Source organism: Ursus americanus, chromosome 12 (assembly GCF_024610735.1).
Source record: "Ursus americanus isolate L20-20 chromosome 12, mUrsAme1.1.p, whole genome shotgun sequence".
NCBI lineage: Eukaryota > Metazoa > Chordata > Mammalia > Carnivora > Ursidae > Ursus > Ursus americanus.
In genome coordinates, this window is record NC_142138.1 from 68,949,392 (window position 1) to 68,967,135 (window position 17,744).

The 17,744-nt window shown below is 37.8% G+C and overlaps 1 protein-coding gene across 2 annotated transcripts in view; it reads left to right on the plus strand.

Annotated features, from left to right (window-relative positions):
• Nucleotides 1-17,744, plus strand: part of GPHRA (golgi pH regulator A) — a 56,851-nt gene that overhangs the window by 29,087 nt on the left and 10,020 nt on the right. Inside the window, exons 8-10 of one of the 2 annotated variants that reach the window (XM_045776273.2) lie at nucleotides 9,029-9,138; nucleotides 11,433-11,527; nucleotides 12,653-12,745. In XM_045776273.2, the coding sequence (XP_045632229.1) occupies nucleotides 9,029-9,138; nucleotides 11,433-11,527; nucleotides 12,653-12,745 (298 nt within the window). The remainder of the gene's footprint in view (nucleotides 1-9,028; nucleotides 9,139-11,432; nucleotides 11,528-12,652; nucleotides 12,746-17,744) is intronic. The other variant, XM_045776274.2, reaches the window with a different exon arrangement.

Genomic DNA, 17,744 nt, shown 5'->3' on the forward strand with positions numbered 1-17,744 from the left:
TCCAAGAAATCCCGTAACCTGCCCTTATTTTTAAATTCTTTTTTCTTTTTGCTATTCAGCTTCGGTGGCTCCCATTACCCTGTCTTCTAGACCACTAATCCATTCTTCGGCATCCACTAATCTGGGTTGATTCCCTCTAGTATATTTTTCATTTCAGTTATTGTATTCCTCAACTCTCGTTCTTTTTATGTTTTCTGTCTCTTTGTTGAAGTTCTCGCTGAGTTCTTTCACCCTTCTCTTCGGTCCGGTGAGCATCTTTATGATCACTGCTTTAAACTCTTTATCAGGCATATTGCTTATCTCCATTTCATTTAGCCATTCTTTTTCTGAGGTTTTGTTTTATTCTTTAGTTTGGAGCATGGTCCTCTGTCTCCTCATTTTGTCTGCCCTTCTGTGTTTGTTCTGTGAATTTGGTGGAATTGCTACTTGTCCTAAACTCGAGGGAATACTCCTGTGTATGGTCATCCTCTGTGTAGACTGTGGGTGACTGGTAATTTTGATTGACTGGCTGGAGCTGTGACTGGCATGGGCTGGGGATCCTGGAGCACTCCATTCTGGGTCTGCCCTGGTGGGATGTTTGGAGCTGAAGCGGGTATGATCCAGGATGGTCCTGGGGCTCTCTGCATAGAGAGTGCCTTGGCAGGACAGCTGAAGGCAAAGTGGGTGCGGGGGGGGGGGCATGTCCGGGGCCTCTCTCTGCAGAAAGGGCACCCTGGCAAGATAGCTGAAGCTGCAATGAGTGCAAGCCAGGGTGCCCAAGGCACTCCATGAAGGAAGAACCCTGATGAGGTGGCTGGAGCCAAGGCTGGCACAGGCCAGGATGCTGCACTCAGGGAGTGCCCTGGCAGGACAGCTGGAGCTGAAGTGGGCACAGGCCAGGGTTCCCAAGGTGCTCCACACAGTGGGTACACTGGCAGGGTGGCTGGAGCTGGAGCTAAAACATCCATGGGCCAGGAGGTCCCAGAGTGCTCTGCACCAGGGGGCCCCCAGCAAGCCATCTGGAGCTGAACTGGTGTGGGCCTGGAGTGTTCTGGGGTGCTTTGCACCTGTGTCACGTGGTGAGATGGCTGGAGCTGTAGTCAACACTGACCAGGGTGTCCCAGTGTGCACAGTTTTGGGGCTGCTTTGGTGGGACAGCTGGGGCTTATGTGGTCTAGGGGCTTGGGGCTCACTGAGGTGGTAGTCTGACTAGGGTACCCAGACTCTGCTCCCTTCTGCACTTTCAAAGTGGAGGGGGAACATAAACTGTGGTGCTTGCCACCTGAAGGGAGTTCCAGCCGTTCCTCTGCTATCTGGTAGGGTTCTAGAGCTGGTTCCTTTATATTCTAGTTGCTATTCTAAACCACAGCTTTTTTTCTGTGCCTCAGGGCAGAAAAATCTCCTCAATCCTTCAGTACTATTTCTTCCCCCTGCCTACCCTCCCCAACCCCGCATTTCACAGCATTGGGGGTGGGGGTTCCCTTTCATACTAAGTCTCCATCTGTTTTGCTGTTCTCTCTGTGATCTATCTTTTGTTGTGCAGAAGCTGTTCAGTCAGCCCTCAGTTATTCTTCAGGAGAAATTGCTCTATAAATAGGTGTAGATTTGGTGTGTCTTTGGGGGCTAAGTTCAGAGTCTGCCTACATCACCATCTTTGACCTTTTCCTTGGATGTGTGCTTTTAAGCCATTTCACCGTAATGGTTAGGAATTCCTTTCCCATGGTTAGGAATTGGCCTTGATCCACACATGTATCCCTATAGGTTTTGTCTAGTCAGAATCTGGGATGGTTTGTGGTCCTGCCGTAGATCTTACTAATTTGAGTGGCTCTCAGAAGAGTCAGCCTCCCAACTTGGCCTAATTAGCACAGCAGTGGAGCTAACAGGGCAGATAGACAGCTAACATGACAACGCTGGGGCCATTGGGATTCATACTAGAAAAACTGTTTTCACGAACACTCATAGCTGGGGAGGAGTAGTGTCCAGAAATCATTTTTTAATTTAACAGCAGAGGGCCATAGTGAGATGGCATACAAGAAAAATAACATCTGTTATGTACACAAATTAATGGTTGAAAATGGCAAGAAAGAGACACACTGTGTTCTCACTTGAAACACTGAAGATGAGGTTTATAGTATTTGAAAAACATTCATCAAAATCCTCATTCAATTAGTATGAACATGCTGGTTTAGTGGTCAAAACCTTTAGCTTTTTTCAGGTTGAGAGAATTAAGTCATCTGTTACATTGTTTTGTTTTTCTGTTGACTTAGATATTAAAGCTTTTATTTTGGTATAATATGGTATAGCTCAAATATTCACAAACAATACAATTTTGAAATTGTGGTTTTTGTGGAAGATAGAAAATACAGCTATGCAACTACACTATGGTATAATGAAAAGAACTTCAGCTAGACAAACACTTTATAATTGTGTTAAGTGATCTTGAGCAAATACTAGACTGTCTTAGCTTCCTCATAAAATGATGGGGTTGACTAAAGGGTCTCTAGGATTCCTTTCAGCCCACAATTCTTAATTTATCATTTTTCAGTTTGTGACACAAAAACTAGAGTTTTATAACATGTAAAAGTTTAATGCAAGCTATTACTGTGGAGAAAAAATTTTAACCTGTACTCTGCAGTTGGAAATATTTATATTTTTAGGTTCTCTTTTGAAAATTTGTAGGGATAGAGAAAAAAAATGAATTCACTGGTAAAATTTTAGCACCAGCCACAACTGCCTTTAAACTATGGTACTGCCAAGAGTTTAACTAATTCCTTCTACAGAAAACCATAAAAACTAGAAAAATTGTTTTTAAAAATATATATATATCTATATATAAATATACATATTTATATAAAATATATATATAATAGATAGATAGATATAGATATATGTATTCAAAGGCACTGGAAAATGAACAGACATAAAATTTTGAGAAGAGTATCAGATTACTTCATGTTTGTGGCTTTCTTGCCTGGAGTTGCTCTTTAACTGCTGCCTACTCTCTGGCACCCACTCAGACTGACAAATTTCCAGTTACTCTGATTTGAACTTTGAAGTGAAATTTTGGAGGAAAAAGAGATGCAGAATTACTAAGATAAACTGTCTGAATCCCTGCCTCATCACTAAACAATGCATTTGCAGAGTAAATACCAGAGAGCCTAAGAAAAAGTAGGGAGAAACTAGGAAGGGGTCTACCTTTGAAAGACATAATTACCCCTTATTGTGATTTGCAAGTGTGTTGTGCCTTTGGTTGAGTGCATTGCCTGAACTATGTGTAAGATGGGCACAGAGCTCGAGTGACAGAAAGTGAAATTCTTACTGGCTTGAGGTGTCACAAGGTAGAACTGAACTGGCAAAGCATTTAGAAATTTTGAGAGGGGCGCCTGGGTGGCTCAGTTGTTAAATGTCTGCCTTCGCCTCAGGGCGTGATCCCGGAGTCCTGTGATCGAGCCCCACATCGACCGAGCTCCCTGCTCCGCTGGGAGCCTGCTTCTGCCTCTCCCATTCCCCCTGCTTGCCACTCCAGCCCTCTCGCGGGCTGTCCCTCTCTCTCTGTCAAATAAATAAATAAAATTAAATTAAAAAAAAAAAAGAAATTTTGAGAGATCACTAGAAACAAAGGGACCAGAGAAAGGATAAGTCTTAAAATCTGACTATAAAATCTGTTCAGATTCTTTGTTAACCACTAACCTGCTCAGGCTCAGCAGAGACTGTCAGAGTCAGGCTAAAAATAGAGCAGCCGGATGCTGAAAAACTAAGCAAAGACTTGAGTTGCTGCATACAGTAGGTACGATAGTTTCACAATTTGAGCCCAGGGAAGTTAACTGCTTAATAGAACAACAACAAAAAAGTCCTCAGAAAAACAAAACAGATTTCAAAGTACTGCAACATAATATTTACAGTGTTAAATTTTCAGCCAAAATTGATTAGACGTACAAAGAAATGGGGCCTTGCAATCCATATTCAAGATAAAAAGCAGTTAATGGATATTTAACCTCAAGTGGGCTCAGATAATGGATTCAGCAAAAAGACTTAAAAGCAGCTATTATAAATTCTAAGAAATGAAGGAAAGCATACTATTAGGGAACAGATAAAGCATCCCAAAAGAAAAATGGAAACTATTTTTAAAAGAAAACAAAAGGAAATTCAAACGTTAAAAAGTACAGTAACTGAAGTGAAAATTTTACTAGGTAGGTTTAGCAGAAATTGAGATAGCAAAAAAGAATCAAGTTGAAGATCAGTAGAAATTATTCGGTTTGAAGAATAGAGAGAGAAAAGACTGAAAAAAATGCAGTGTCTCAGTATGAAACAATATCAAACAGTTCAACATGGAGTTGGAGTCCAAAAGAGTAAGAAAGGGGCAAAAAAATATTTAAAGAAATAATGGCCAGAAACTTCCCAAATTTGGTGGAAAATGTTAATTTACAGATCCAAAAGCCTAGAGAACCCCAACTAGGATAAACACAAAACTATACTGAGGTTCATATAATCAAACTGCTAAAAGATGAAGGTAAAGAAAAAATCTTAAAAGCAGCAAGAGAAGAATGCTACGTACAGGGGAACCATGCAAACGAATGGTTGTTTAACAAGATTGCAGGGTACAAAATAAACATACAGAGATAAATTATATTTCTTTATACTGGCTATTAGATACAATATCAATTACAATACAATGCCAATTACAGTCATTGGAAAAATGAAAGGTATAAGTCTAGCAAAACATGTACAGGACTTACATGCTGAAAACTATAAAATGCTGATGAAAGAAATCAAGTATCTAAATAGAGAGGCATAACATGTTAAAAGATTGGAAGGCTCAAAATAGTAGAGATGTTAATTCTGTCCACATTGATACACAGGTTTAATGTATATCCCAACAAGATTTTTTGTAATCTACACAAAACTATTCTAATATATAGAAAAATAAAAGTACTAGAATAGTTAAAACAATTTTGAAAAAGAATAGAATGGAAAGAATCAGTCTTCAAAACTTACTATACAGCTGTACTAATCAAGACTGTGTGACATTGGCAGAGGTATAGACTTACCAATGGACCAGCGTAGAGAACTCAGACCAACACAAGTATGCCCAACTAATTTTTTACAAAGATGCAAGAGCACTTCAGTGGAGAAAAGGTAGCTTGTTCAACAAATGATGCTGGAACAATTTGACATCCACAAATTTTTTTTAAAAATGAATCTCAATATAAAGCTCACATCTTAACACAAAAATAAACTGTAAAACTCTACAACTTTGGGGGAAAAAACATAGGAAATCATAGGCGGGATCTAGGCCTAGGCAGACTTCTTAGACTTGACACCAAAAGTGTATTTTTTTTTAAAGATTTTATTTTATTTATTTGACAGAGATAGAGACAGCCAGTGAGAGAGGGAACACAAGCAGGGGGAGCGGGAGAGGAAGAAGCAGGCTCCCAGCGGAGGAGCCCGATGTGGGGCTCAATCCCAGAACGCCGGGATCACGCCCTGAGCCGAAGGCAGACGCTTAACGACTGAGCCACCCAGGCGCCCCCCAAAAGTGTACTTTATAAGAGGAAAAATTAATAAATTGGACTTCATCCAAACTAAAAACTTTTCCTCTGAGAAAGACATTTCTCAGAAGATGAAAAGACAAATTATAGACTGGGAGAAAATATTTGCAAACCACATATCTGGAAAAAAAATACTAAAATATATAAAGAACTTTCAAAGCAGAGTTTAAAAAAAAAGTCCACTTAGAAAATGGGAAGAATGAAGGGGGGTAAACAGAAGGGGGAATGAACCATGAGAGACTGTGGACTCTGGGAAACAAACTGAGGGCTTCAGAGGGGAGAGGGGTGGGTAATTGGGACAGGCCGGTGATGGGTATCAAGGAGGGCACATATTGCATGGTGCACTGGGTGTTATACGCAAATAATGAATCATGGAACATTACATCAAAAACTAAGGATATAATGTATGGTGACTAACATAACATAATAAAAAATTATTATAAAAAATGGACAAAAGATGTGCAGATATTTCATTGTAGAGCATATACAGATGGCAGTTGAGTACATGAAAAGATGTTTTAACATCACAAGCCATTAGAGAAATGCAATTAAAACCACAGGTAACCAATATACATGTATTAGAATGGCCAAAATAAATAAGTGACACCAAATTCTAGTAAGGATGCAGAGACACTGGATCACTCATACACCACTGGTTAAAATGTAGTAATAGTAGTAATAGTAATTCTCAACCACATTTAGCAATTTCTTTAAAAACTAAACATGAAACTACCACACAACCCAATGAATTGCATTCCTGGGCATTTATCCCAAAGAAATGAAGGCTTATGCTCACACAAGGCTTGTACACTAATGTTTCTAGCAGTGTTATTCATAGTAGCCAAAGATGGAGATAAGCCAGATATCCTTTAATGAATGAATGGTTAAAGTGGGGCGCATCCATACCACGGAATACTACTGAGTAGCCAAAAGGAGTGAACTATCAATAAAACAGCCTGGATGACCCTCCAGAAAATTATGCTGAGTGAAAAAAGCCAATCCACAAAGTTTACATACTATATGATTCTGTTTATGTAACATTTTTGAAATGACAAAATGGAAATGGAAAACAAATTTGTGGTGGCTGGGTGTTAAAGAGGAGTTGGAGGTGAGAGGAGGGAAGTGGGCTGTACAACATGAGGGATTCTTGTAGTGGTGGAAATCTGAAGTTCTGTATCTTGACTCTGTCAGTGTCAATACCCTGGTTTTGATACTGTACTATAAATGTGCAAGATGTTTCCATTGGGAAAAGCTGGGTAAAGGGCACATGGGATCTCTCTGTTTTTTTATAACCACATGTGAATCTACAATTATCTCAAAATGTTTAATTAAAAAAGAAAAGTGATTGCTGAATTCCTATCTTTCTGGTTTCCATCAGAAAACTGTAGAATGGCATATTTAAACCACAGACCTTTTCCATCCTCTTGACTTGCAAGCTACCACCAAACCTCAGCCAGGTGCATATGTTTTTCCAGACTGTGGGTTTTTTAATGGCATTCAGCTAATAATGAATAGATAAGTTCTTGATCTGGACTGCCCTTGTTATAAAGAGGCAGTAGGAATGATGATCACAGTGGGGTGGTGATGATAGTGACAAAAAGTTCAGGATAAAAGTTACGGACTTCTCTAGTACCTCATACTATTTTTTTCTTTTTTACCACATCTCAGGAAGTTTGATATTGTTACTGTTTCTTTCAAATATATATATTTATTTTTCATCTGAAACTTATTTGATAAGAGCAAAATTGATTTAGAGTTAAGTGATAAAAGTGAAAGTAAGTTGTTTAGAACAAGGTCATGCTGGGGCGCCTGGGTGGCACAGCGGTTAAGCGTCTGCCTTCGGCTCAGGGCGTGATCCCGGCGTTACGGGATCGAGCCCCACATCAGGCTCCTCCACTATGAGCCTGCTTCTTCCTCTCCCACTCCCCCTGCTTGTGTTCCCTCTCTCACTGGCTGTCTCTATCTCTGTCGAATAAATAAATAAAATCTTTAAAAAAAAAAAAAAAAAACAAGGTCATGCTTGCTGTGTGCAGACAACCTTCACTTCTTCTAGTGATTATTGCTGTCTCCCTGTTATGGGGCTATGATACAGTGTCAGTCACCTTTATACAGCCAGCCAGTTCCACTCCACAGCCAGTCGTTGTGTTTGTTGTCCTGTAGGCATGAAAACTAAGGATAATAGAAATGGGTGTCTGTGTTTCCTCTCTCCCCAAGGCCTGTCCTTTAATCCAGCATGGTAAACTGAAGTGAACTTTTAAATGAGTGAAATAGAACCTCTTCCTTCTTCATACACCTGTTCCAACTTTTCCACCTATGAAAATGGGAAAACTAAGGGTTAGGAGTCTTGCCAAGTCAAAATCTCCCTAAGTCTGAGCCTCTTCTCAGTTGTTAATTACATCTTCCAACAATGCGGAGTTACAGTGAACGTATGTAATTAAAGAAAAAGACAGCTAAAGCTTGGAGCTATATTTCATTCACTCATTTAGGGGAGGAAACAGTTAAGTCAGCATGGCCCAATACACTTAATGTTCTTATTGTTAATATCATTTTAACCAGTGGCTTAAAGAACCAGAAATACTATTTGGTAAATTGGTACCATTTTGTGTTGGTTCCAACCATAAATATTAATGCCACTTCTTCCTCCTTACCACTTTTGTCTCTTGTCACCCAAAAATCTCCATCTTCCTTTCAATTTTTCTTTAGTCCTACTACTCTATGTCTGTTACACTTAACCTGGTTTATTTTAGACCAGTAGGCCTTGGCCTGTTATACCTTTCAGGTAACCATTTATGTACAAATGATCTTCCTTTTCCTTACAAGGATCCCATTCTTAACACCATTGTGGTAGCCTGGAACATGCCAGCATCCTCACTGCTGAGGCAGTGAGTTCTCCATAGACCGAGAGGACAAGAGGAAGTTTCTTGTTGACTTATTCAAGAGTTGGGGGGGTGGGGGTTGGAGTTAGAGAATGATGTTTTAGAAGAGGCTAGGTTTATGCGATCTTGCTAGGTTTATTTTTTGTTCTTTCGTCTGCTTTTGAAAAGGAAGGAAAAACATTTTTTTAGTTCTTACCCTGAACCTGGTCCTTTAGGTGTGTTAACTATTTTGTCCTTAAATGATAACGGTAATAATTATTAATACATGTGTAGTGCTTTGTAGTTGATAACATGAGTTCTTAAATACGATTTCAGTGATCTTCACACCCATCAGAGATGAGTAAATAGAAACTCTGAAGTCTCACAGCTTCTCAGTTAGAGCCAGTCTCCACATTTACTGTCTTCTCCAAATTCTGTGCTCCTTTGCCTAGGCCACATTGCTTTTTGGGAATGTATAGTTTCCCTTCGGTTGTAAGCAGTAGAAAAGCGGGACTCCAGAGTTTGCATTCTTTCCTGAACAGCCCAGCAAAGGAAAGGGGCAGTTATGAGACTAAAAGGTGGATAAGAACAGACCATGAGGGTCTAAGCTCCCTTGCTGAGGTTTTATCTTTTCTTTCATTTCAGGATGGCAATGACACGGAGAACTATGTTCCAGAAGGGGGAGGTGCATAACAAACCATCAGGATTCTGGGGAATGATAAAAAGTGTTACCACTTCAATACCAGGAAGTGAAAGTATCCTTTATCCCTCTGCTTGATTCTTTTTCTCAACTCTGGACCAAGGCCAGAAGAAAAAAAGTAGTATTGGGATGGTCTCTCCTAAGGTACCTGACTGCATCAGAGTCCAGGTGGCCAGGGCCAGGCTTAGGAAACACAGAGTCATCTTTCCAACACCCCTAAAAGATCATAAAACCATTGTCTTTGGCTGAAGAAGTCCTAAAAATCACTCTTTCCATTTTACAAATGAGAAAATAAACCCAGAGAGGTTAAGTCACACTGTGGTTTGTGGCAAAAATAGGACCTCCTCTTAGTTCTTTCCACTACCCTCTTCTACCCCAGGTCTGAACAAGCAGCCTAAAACACAGTGGCTCCCTAAAATGGATGGTTTGTATATATGTATGGGATGGTAAGGGCCTATTTTTAAACAAATTTTAAGCAGCACTATATCTTCAGTGACTTTTGGTTTAAAGAATCAAGGAGATTGGGTTAATGGATTGTTCTTGGCCCAGCTGGTTGCAGTGTTAAACTGATGCCCAAATTGAGTAACAAAATCTCTTTGTGGCTACCATGCTATTAAGTCAAAACTCGGGGGGCCTGAGGTGAGATAGCATATTCCTGCTTCCTTCTCTGGCCTGAGGAAGTACAAATTCCCTTTTGCTTCAACTGGAGGAAAAGGATGTAGTCTGTTCTTGCTATAAATTGTGGCATATCTTTCTGGTGTCAAATATAGGTAAGAATTAGATCAAAAAAAGGCAGGATGATATGACCACTAGAGGGGGAAAAAAGGATTACATTGAATTCATTTAATCCAGAAACATTTATTTCACCTCTCCTATTTCCAGGCAGAGTCCTAAGGGATAAAATGATGAACAAAGTGTACTCTCTCTTCTCAGGAAACTGACTATCTAATCATGGGAAAGGTAAACATGGAACTTGTTAAACGCTGTTGTTTGCCTGGACCACGAGAGTAGCAGCCACTATTGAGGAAGGAGCTGAAGGGCACTTGGTAATTTGAGTATTACAGGCATATCTCAGAGATGTTACAGTATGGTTCCAGAACATCACAGTAAAGCAGATATCACAATGAAGTGAGTCAGGTGGATATTTTGGTTTCACGCTAGTATAAAAGTTATGTTTATACTGTATCCTATTGAGTGTGCAATAGCATTCTTACAAAAAACAATGTATAAAAAATGTTAACCATCATCTGAATTTTCAGTGAGTGGTAATTACTGATCACAAATCCCCGTAACAAGCATAACAATAATAGTTATTATTATAATAGTAATGATGATGAAGAAGTTTGAAATAAGGTGAGAATTACCAAAAGGTGACATAGAGACACAATGGCACCAATAGATTTGCCCAACACAGGATTGCCTCAACCTTCAATTTGTTAAAAAAAAAAAAAAAAAAAAATCTGCAGAGTGCAACAGAATGAGGTATGCCTGTAGTGAGAAAAATCATAGTAAGGAGAATTTGGATCAAAGTGAATCTTCCAACTTGGGCTCTCTTCACTATTTTTATTACTTAAAAGTCCATAAAAGCCAAGTTTAGGTTTAAGCTATCTTAGTGACAATTAGTCAAGTCAGCAAAAGTACCAGGATTATTTCACTATTCTGAGCCCCTGTCTCCTAAATGAAGAAAATAAGACTTCAGTATAAGTTCTTGAAAAGTAGCACAGTGTAATGGAAAGAACAGGCCTTGGAGGAAGGCAGATCTGACTTTGCATCCACACCTTTAGCTGCATGACTTTGAGCTAGTTACTTGACTCTCTGAGCTTTGCTTTCCTATCTGCAAAATGGGTAAATAATACCTATCTCATGGGACTGTTAGGAGAATAATAGAAGATAATGTCTATAAAAAACTAAAGAAGTCATGTTTATAAATCCCAGCCTGTATTGGAACTGATTAATATTAGTTCCCTTTCCTAATGTTACATTTATTCAGATAATTTAGGGGGAAACTATGATATATTACAGGTGTTTTACTATGTAACTATTTGAGATTTCAAAATTATATTTGACTTTAACCAGATCAAAGAAAAGCAACAATGAACAAAACCATCCATCTGAGCCACTTGAACTAGTGAGAAACTGAGTAGTAGGTGTTTGGTAATGGAGAAGCTTTTACACCCCTGTGCTGGAGGCTGGGAACATTGTTCTAAAGGAATACTCTTGTCCATGAAGCAGGAAATTGAATATATAGGCAGTTCCTAGAATCTACTATAGGAGAAACCAAAGGCAAATGCTTTTTTCATTGCTATTTCTTGAAACTTCTATGTGATTTAAGCCTTGACGCCCATCTTGTGCCAGATCTTACTCTTATTCAACAGGAAGTGGATGCTTTGGAAGAACTAAGCAGGCAGCTTTTTCTGGAAACAGCTGATCTATATGCTACCAAGGTAAAAGGCAAGGAAACAAAAGTGTGGTTTTTACCAGTATGATTGAAGAAAGAACAACACTGAATAGCTTTTTGGTGTCCTCTGTGGCCAAGCAGTGCAAGAGAGACCTCGTAGCTCCAGTATCAGCCATGAAGTATAAGGAGTCTGCATTCTTCATGACATTGCTCCTACCCCCAGCAAAATTCTTACTGGAACACTCAATAATAAAAATTAGTGGGATAGTTGAGAGGTTTTTCAACTTCAGAAGGTGGCACCCACCACTTCCTACTGATTCAGGGTCAAGATGGTAGCTCCTCTGATTGCTTTTTATTCCCTTATAAATTGGTAATATTATAAGAGCAGTGCCATGATCCAGCCATGTTTTAAAAGATCCAGATCAAGGGGCATCTGGGTGGCTCAGTCGTTTGAGTGTCTGATTCTTGATTTTGGCTCAGGTCATGATCTCAGGATCATGAGATTGATGCGTCAGGCTCTGCACTGGGTGCAGAGCCTGCTCAAGATTCTCTCTCTCCCTCCCTCCCCACCCCCCACCCCCACCCCCCACTGCAAACCTCCCCCACCCAGGTCTCTTTCTCTCTCTTAAAAAAAAAAAAAAAAAAAAGATCCAGATCAAGACGTGACCTAACTATAGGAAGTAACTTTCCTGTTTCCATCTAAAATGCAATATAATTTAAATATGTAAAATCTATTAGTTAAGTTCATTCAAACTATTTTTATCCTTTTCAAGGATCACTTCACAGGAATAGCCATATAGGGTAGAGGCTAACATAGGCTTCGAAGACAGACCTGAGCCTAAATTCCTCTACTCGCCAGCTGTGTGACCTTGAGCAAGTTTTCTAACCCCTGTAAGCCTCAGTTTTCTCTTGTGTGCAATTAAGATAATAAAACATAAAAGAGTTGTTATAAAATTAAAGTTGATAATGTATGTAAAGTGTTTTTCCCAATTTCGGGCTTAAAGTAAGCATTCAATAAATGTTGCCGACTCATATTATTTTAAGATTAATATCACGTGTGGGTATTTCACTCTGGCAAAATAGTAATTTCATAGAGCCAGGAATGTTTTGGTTGAGTATAAGTTTACATTTTGCTGAGACTAACCATGTTTTGTTGTTTTTTTCCCCTCAGGAGAGAATAGAATATTCCAAAACTTTCAAGGGGAAATACTTTAATTTTCTGGGTTACTTTTTCTCTATTTACTGTGTTTGGAAAATTTTCATGGTAAGTATATTAGTTTTAACTCTCAGTGTTTAGGTTATTTATTTTCCCCACTAATGGCAGAGAGAAAAGTGGGTTTGACTGAGGCACTGAACTAATTCCAAATCCAGTTGAGTCAACAGAGAATGCTATCTTTCACATCCCCGAACCTGACTCCTACTCCTCTCTTTTTTAGGTCACCCAGAGATTGCATTTTTCTTCACTCAGAAATCATTAATAAGATCATAGTTTATAAACTATATGAAAGGAATACAAAAGTTTCTTATTTTACACTCGGCTTTCCATATTACCCTTGAGTGTATCTATGTGACGCAATCCCTACCTTCAGCTCAGTATAGAAACCACCTCCTTTTTAGTAATCTGTATATACCTAAAAAGGTTCAATCCAAAGTAAGTTCTACAAGTAAAACATATTTCTAGAGATAAATTCATTTTATGTGCTTTTAGCTCTCATTCTTTTGTGGCTCTCTCTTAATGCTCTATTCTTTATGCGCATTTTATGTACATTCTTTTTGTGACTCATCTGTAGATATTCACGGGTTTCAGTGATTACAGAAAAGGCTGATTGGACTTTCTGGTTCCGTGACTTTCCTACTGGGGCTGTGTTTGCACAAAGAGAAGCTTTATCAGCTTGTTAATTTTAGTTAATATAGATGAATGGAAGATTCTGGATTTTAAAAGATCTAATATTATAATAAATTGATGTCAATACCTATTCAGAGAACAATTTTTAAATCTTCATTCAGTGGGAGAAGATAATTGAAGATAGTATGTTCAATTAGCTAAGCTACTGAAAAGTTTTTCCTGAGTTGTAGACTTTAGGGAAGCGTATCTTTATTGAGGTTTAATTGACATTTAATAAACTGCACATATTTAAAGGGTATGGTTGGGTAAGTTTTGACAGATGTATACACCTATTTATCACCACACTTAAGATAGTGGCCATATCCATCCATCACTTCCAAAACTTTCTTGTGCCCCCTTGTAATGTCTCTCTCATACATCCCCAGTCAACCACCAATCTGCTGTCATTATACATTAGTTTATATTTTCTAGAACTTTGTATAAATGAAATCTTAAAGTAGGTACCCTTTTTCTGTCTGACAGCTTCTACTCAGCCTAAGTATTTTATGTTTCATTCATGTTATCATGTGATCAATAGTTTATTCCTTCTCATTGCTGAGTAGTATTCCATCATATGATTATACGACAGTTTACCTGTTCATCTGCTGATGGGTATTTGTTTCCGCTTTGGGGATATTACAAATAAAGCTGCTATGAACATTTGTGTACAAGTTTGTATGTGGACATACGCTCCCTTTCCTCTTGGGAGAAAACACTTAGGTGTAGCCTGGCTATGGATGGCTGTACATACACCGCCATCACATGGCAGATGGATGTTAAACTTTTGAAGAAATGGCCAAACTTTTCCATTTTACATCCTCACCTTCATTGTTTGAGAGTTTCATTTACTCCACATCCTTGCTGACATTTTGTAGTCTTTTAAATTTTAGACATTCTAGTAGGTATGAGGTGATATTGATTGTTCAATTTGCGTTTCTCTAATGCCTGGTGGTGCTAAACAACTTCTCATGTGCTGATTTGCCGCCTGTGTATTTTGGGGAAAGGCAAAATTTGTTGCCCAATTTTTAAAATAAGATTTCTTTTTATTGGGTTTTGCAAGTTTTTTATTATATTCTGGAAACCCTTTATCAAATATGTGATTTTCAAATATTCTCTCCCAGTCACTAGCTTAGCTTGTCATTCTCTGCACAGTGTCTTTCAAAGAATTGAAGTTTTTAATTTTGATGAAGTCCAGTTTATCTGTTGTTTTCTATTATGGGTTATGCTTTTGGTGTTGTACCTAAGAAATCTTAACCTGACCCAAGGTCACAAAGATTTTTTCATCTTTTATTCTATAAATCTTATAGTTTGAGGTTTTTACATTTAGGCATATGATCCATCTGGGGTTAATTTTCTCAGACGATGTTGGAATGTGGATCCAACATTTTTTTCATATAGATAGCCACTTGTTCTAGCACCATTTGTTGAAAAGATTATCCTTTCTCATTCAGTTGACTTTGCAATTTTGTCAAAACCTAATTGATCGCATATGGGTGGGTCTGTGTCTGTACTCTGTTCTTTCCTATTGATATGTATGTCTGCCTTTCTTTATGCCAGTACCGCTCTGTCTTGAAATAAGTCTTGAAGTCAAATCATTTAAGTACTCTTTGTTCTTCTCTGCACTTGTTTTGGCCATTCTATGTCCTCTGCATTTTCATATGAATTTGAGAATCAGCTTTTTAATGCTGCTGAATACAAAAATACCTGCCGAGATCAATGTATTAGAATGTCTGAATCTTCAGATCAATTTGAAGAGAAGTGACTTCTCCATATTGAGTCTTCTAGTTGATGAACACAGTGTGACTCTTCATTTGTTTAGATCTTCTTCAGTTTCACTCAACAAGGTTTAGGTTTTAGCGTACACATCTTTTACATCTTGCGTCAGATTTATCTCAAGTATTTAATATTTTTGATGCTATTATAAATGGGACTGTTTTTTATAATTTCAGTTTCTAGTGTTACTCGTATATAGATACACAATTGATTCTTGTCTGTCGATCTTATATTCCACAACCTTGTTAAATCCCCTTATTCTAAAAGCTTTTTATAGATCTCATAGGATTTTTTCTACATAGACAATCAGATCTCTGTAAATGAAGACAGTTTTGCTTCTTTGTTTCCTATCTGGATGCCTTTTATTTCTTCCCTTCCACTCCCTTCTTTTTCTGTCCTATCCCATCTTTCTTCTTTCTTCTCCTCTTTTAGCCTTATTGCACTGATCAAAACCTCCTGTACAAAATTAAACAAAAGTGGTAAGAGCAGTCATCCTGATCTTGTTAAATATGGTGTTTTTCCTAGATGCCCTTTAGCAGGTTGAGGAAGTTACTTCTACTCATAGTTTATTGAGTGTTTTTAATCACGAAAGTGTGTTTGATTTTGTCAGATGCTGTTTCTGCATCTTTTAAGAGGATCATATGACTTTTCCTTTTTAGTAGGCTGGTATAGTGAGTTACATTGATTAATTTTTTCATATTAAACTGGCCTTGAATTCCTGTAATAAACCTTACTTGGCCATGGTGTACGTTGTTGGGTTTAATTTGCTAACATTTTCTTAAGAATTTTTACATCAGTGTTTATGAGGAATATGAGAGTATATTTTCTTGTATCGTCTTTGGCTTTGGTGTCAGAGTAATGCTAACCTTAGAGGTCGAGAATAATTCCTTCCTCTTCCAATTAATGGAAGAGTTTATGTGGAATTATTATAATTTCTTTCTTAAATGTTTGGTGGAATTCACCAGTGAAGGCATCTAGATCTAGAGTTTTCTTTGCAGGAAAATCGTTTAACTACAGATTTAATTTCTTTAATAGATAATAAGGTTTATTCAGGTTATATATTTCTTGAGTGAGCTTTTGTAGTTTTTGTCTTTCAAGGAATTTGTCCATTTTTATTGGAGTTGTCAGATTTATTAGCATAAAATTGTCTTAATATTCTCTTAACTATCCTTTTAATATCTATAAAATCTGTAGGGATGCTACCCCTCTCCTTCTCTTTATATAACACCTTTATTGAGATATTCACCTACAAAAAAATTCACCCATTTCATGTACAGTTTGGTGGTTTTTAATATATTCAGAGTTGTGCACACATCAAGACAATCACCCCAAAAGAAATTCTACACCCATTAGCAGTAATTCCTTATTTCCTCTCCAGCCTTAGGCAGGCACTAATCTATTCTACGTCTGTAGAGATTTCCTACTCTGGACATTTCATGTACACTGAATCATACAATATGTGGTCTTTTGTAATTGGCTTCTTAGTAAATGTTTTTAAGGTTCATCTATATTATAGCCTCTATCAATATTTCATTCCATTATATGGATGAATAATATTCATTCCATTATATGGATATACCACATTTTATTTATCCGTCCATCAGTTGAGAAACATTTGGGTTGTTTCCACTTTTGAGCCATTATAAATAATGCCGTTGTGAGCATTTATGGATAAATTTTTATGTAGATACATGTTTTCATTACCCTTAGGTACATACCTGTGAACGTAAAATTGCTGGGTCATATGCTACCTATATGTTTAACCTTTAATGAACTCCCAGTCTGCCGGCTGTTTTCCCAAGTAGCTGCACCTGTTTCCATTCCCACCGGCAGCGTAACAGTTGTAATTTCTCCACATCCTCACCAACGCTTATTTATCTTTTTTATTAGAGTCATTCTAGTGGCTATGAAGTGATATCTGATTCTTGATGTTGGTAATTTGTGTCTTTTTTTTCTGTTCAGTCTGGATCAAGGTTTATCACTTCTATTGAACTTTTCAAAGAACCAGCTTTTGGATTAATTGACTTTCTGTATTGTTTCTCTGTGTTCTATTTTATCGATTTCTGCTCTGATCCTTATAATTTCTCTTCTGCTTATTTCAGGTCTTTTTCTAATTTAGTAAAGTGCAAGCTAAGCTCATTGGTTCAAAACTTTTAATATAGGTGTTTTAGTGCTATAAATTTCTTGCTAAGCATCTCACAAAATACAGCGTTTCTGATGTGTTGTATTTTCATTTCATTCAGTTCAAAATATTTCTAATTTTTCTTATTTGATTCATGGGTTATTTAGAAGTATGTTATTAAGTATTTGGGGATCTTATGAATATTCTTCTGTAATTGATTTCTAATTTAATTCCATGTGATCTGAGAACATACTTAGTATGATTTAAATCTCTTCAAATTTTTTGAGGCTTGTTTTCTGCCCAGAATATGTTCAGCCATGACTAACATCCCAGGTACAATTGAGTAGAATGTGTGTTTTGCTCCTGTTGGCTGGAATGTTGTATAAATGTCAATTAGGTCAAGTTAGTTGATTGTATTGTTAAAGTTTTCTATATCCTTGCTAATTTTCTACTACCTTATCAGTTATTGGGGGGGTGATGAAG